The following is a 3,073-nucleotide window of genomic DNA, read 5'->3' as shown; positions in this document are numbered from 1 at the left end:
GTTAATGGACACCCCTATCCAGTGGGGGGGGGAGTGAGTGAGAGGCTGTGTGGTTCTTGGCTGCTGCTGGGGTTAAACCATGACACCAGTAAGGAAAAAGTTATGTTCTATCCAGCAGCTCTGCTGTTGTTATCAGGAGCAGGTAAAAGCATGGGTCTGTAGGTGAAAGCTTGCAGCAAATACTTGCTCGTTCTCTTGTTGGAGCATGCTGAGTTTTTCCTTTTAATGACATTTAAAGGTCAGGAGGAGGACAACAGACACCAGCTTTCAAAGATAACAAAAGGGGCGATCTTTACAGTGATCTATCACTGTCAGCTTCTTGGAGGAGTTGCCTTTTTCATTTGTGTACTTTCTCTCACAGCACGAGCATGTCTTAAAGTGCCATCTGTTGTTGCCCTAGAAGGTCTGGTGTGGGCCCTGGGAGGACTGTGGCAGGGAGTTAGCACTTCTGCAGAGCAAATGAAGCTAGAGAAAGATTGAAGGCTAAGGAAATTACTTTGGGTTATGCTTAAACAAGTGGACTAGAAAGAGGTTTCGACAAAAGTGCTTTGAATATCCTTGAGGCAGTGGACAGACAAGTGGCAGGTCTCAACTGCTTGTGGAGTTCATAGAATAATAGAATCAGCTGGGTTGAAAAAGACCTCCAAAATCATCCAGTCCAACCCTACCGTGGTTACTAGACCATGGCACTAAGTGCCACATCCAGTCTCAGCTTGAAAACCTCCAGGGATGGTGAATCCGCCACCTCCCTGGGCAAACCATTCCAATGCCTGAGCACTCTCTCCATAAAAAATCTCTCCCTGATATCCAACCTAACCCTCCCCTGGCAGAGCTTGAGTCTGTGCCCTCTTGTCCTGCTGCTGGTTGCCTGGGAGAAGAGACCAACCCCCACCTGACTCCAACCTCCTGTCAGGGAGTTGCAGAGGGTGAGAAGGTCTCCCCTGAGCCTCCTCTTCTCCAGGCTGAACACCCCCAGCTCCCTCAGCCTCTCCTCATAGCACTTGTGCTCAAGTCCTTTCATTATGAACAACACAAATTCCCATGAGCTTGCAGTCTGTAGCTCCACCAGGACCTTACAGCTGTTGGTAACATGCTGCTGAACTTCCTGTTTCTGTATGCCATTTAAGCACATGCTTGGTATTTTGTAGTATATCCAAGTGTCTAATCACTGTTTTGCTTATGAAGAGGAACAACAATGCAGGCCCTAAGGTGACCTCAAAAATCTGTGTGCTATGCAGCAGTTTGAAACCAAAGGAGCTTTAGTGTCTTCATGTTAAACATGCTGTTGGGCAGCTGGAGGAATTGGAACGTGTTCATTATATACTCTGCAGGTTATATTTGCAGAATAGCCTTTTTTTAAAGACTCTTTAAATGCAGCTCTTACTTTAAAGAATAAAAGATAGGAAGTTGGTTGGTATTGGGGAACTGTAGTCTGCTTTGTTACTGTGGCAGAGAAGCAGTTTGAAACAGATAAGGCATCTAAACAACTTGTTTTAAGGTTTTCAGTTGGAAAGTTGTATTCAGTTTCAGTCACCTAATTGCCAAAAGCTGTCAGAAGTTCAGAAAAGAGTGCCAGAAATGATGAAGAGAGATTGATTTATGAGTAGAAATTAAAACCAGCTAAATTATGCATATCTTGGCTAAGTGATGACTATGTTGGAAGATAAGGCTATATATGCTGTATATGAAAGATGCAAACACTGTTTGGGAAGGGATTGTGTAGTTTTATGTATGCTGGGCTGTAGCTAAGAGTAGAGGGATGAAATTAGAACAGAGAAAGTTTTATCAAGGAAACCTCCTTGACAGTGAGATGCATTGAAGATGTGATGTAATCTGCTAGGAGAAGTGTTGAAAACTGCTTGAAGCTTTAAATGAAACCAGACATAGCCTCTTATAGTCTCTTTACTGCTGGGTTTGGCATGGGTGAGAAGACTGCTTTACCTAAATGAGTCTGCTTCAATACTATTCTGATTTTGCTCTGTGTGAAAGGATTTTCTGAGTGCTACCATAGGATGCATATTACCCTTAAAAAGGGGTTGAAATTCTAACACTGAGAAGTTGAGAGGTTTCAACATTGTCATTGTATCAGTTCTAAACAGTGAGGAAAATGGGGAAGCTGGAAAAAGATAGAAGCAGAGGCAAATAAACCATTGCCTAGCAGTTCTAAGCCAGGGTTGCTGTTTTATAATATGAAACTTGAGCTAAACTGAGATAGTTGTAATGGCAAGCAACAGGCAGTGTTTATGGTAGGCAGTTCTACCCTCCATATGTCTTCAGTGTGAGCAAATGTGGAGCTCCGAACGGTGATCATGATTGGGGCTCTCATGGAAATGAACAGAAGGCTCATCACAACTGTGGGTGGACTAAATCTCTGCTAATTGTAATGAATCTTGCATGAATTAGAAGTTTCAGCTCTCCCTGTTTAGAAAGACAAGGTTGGTTTGATTGCCAAGTTCCTCCCACCTAGTCAGTGAATTGGCCAACTGTTGAGTTGACCTGTTGTCATTGATTGCTTCTCGGCTATTTAACTGCCTGGGTAAGAGAAATTCTGATGAAAGATCTCATTTTCTCTTTTTTGCAGCAGCAAATCCCTTGCTTTGCTCTACTGCCCGATTCCACTGCAAGAATGGTCTTTGTATTGATAAAAGCTTTGTGTGTGACAGTCAGAACAACTGCCAAGACAACAGTGATGAAGAAAGCTGTGAAAGCCCTCAAGGTAGGCACAGGGGTTTTCTTCTACTCTGCAATATTAGACCAACTCCAATTAATGTAGCATTCTACATCAGTAGGACTCTGTTGGCTTGTTGTGTGTTGGCTAGAGCTGTGGTTTCCTCATTGTGCTAATAATGAGAGTGAAACATGCAGAGTGTGTGTGCATGCATAAATTTCTTTCTCAGTGCTCAGAAGACTGGTTTCTTTTTCTGATTAGTAAAAACACTCTTTTGCTGGAAGTACGTATAATCCTGTGATCCTGTGCTTGCTGAACTTGCTGGGAATCCATTTAGTGACTTCTGTGAGATGGATTGGACCCAAGGGATTGATAGTAAAACTTTGGTTAGAAGTGAATCTGTGT

The 3,073-nt window shown here is 43.0% G+C and overlaps 1 protein-coding gene across 1 annotated transcript in view; it reads left to right on the top strand.

Annotated features, from left to right (window-relative positions):
* Positions 1–2,716, top strand: part of LOC103805023 (low-density lipoprotein receptor class A domain-containing protein 3) — a gene marked incomplete at both ends in the record, with an annotated part of 24,987 nt that extends 22,271 nt beyond the window's left edge. The window contains one exon of the mRNA XM_009077657.1: positions 2,582–2,716. Coding sequence (XP_009075905.1) covers positions 2,582–2,716 — 135 coding nt within the window. The remainder of the gene's footprint in view (positions 1–2,581) is intronic.
* Positions 2,717–3,073: the final 357 nt, after the last annotated feature.

The sequence above is a fragment of the Acanthisitta chloris genome, unplaced genomic scaffold (genome assembly GCF_000695815.1).
Source record: "Acanthisitta chloris isolate BGI_N310 unplaced genomic scaffold, ASM69581v1 scaffold18616, whole genome shotgun sequence".
Classification (NCBI taxonomy): domain Eukaryota; kingdom Metazoa; phylum Chordata; class Aves; order Passeriformes; family Acanthisittidae; genus Acanthisitta; species Acanthisitta chloris.
Note: the sequence above shows the minus strand (reverse complement) of the source record. Positions and strands in the feature narration are given on the sequence as shown.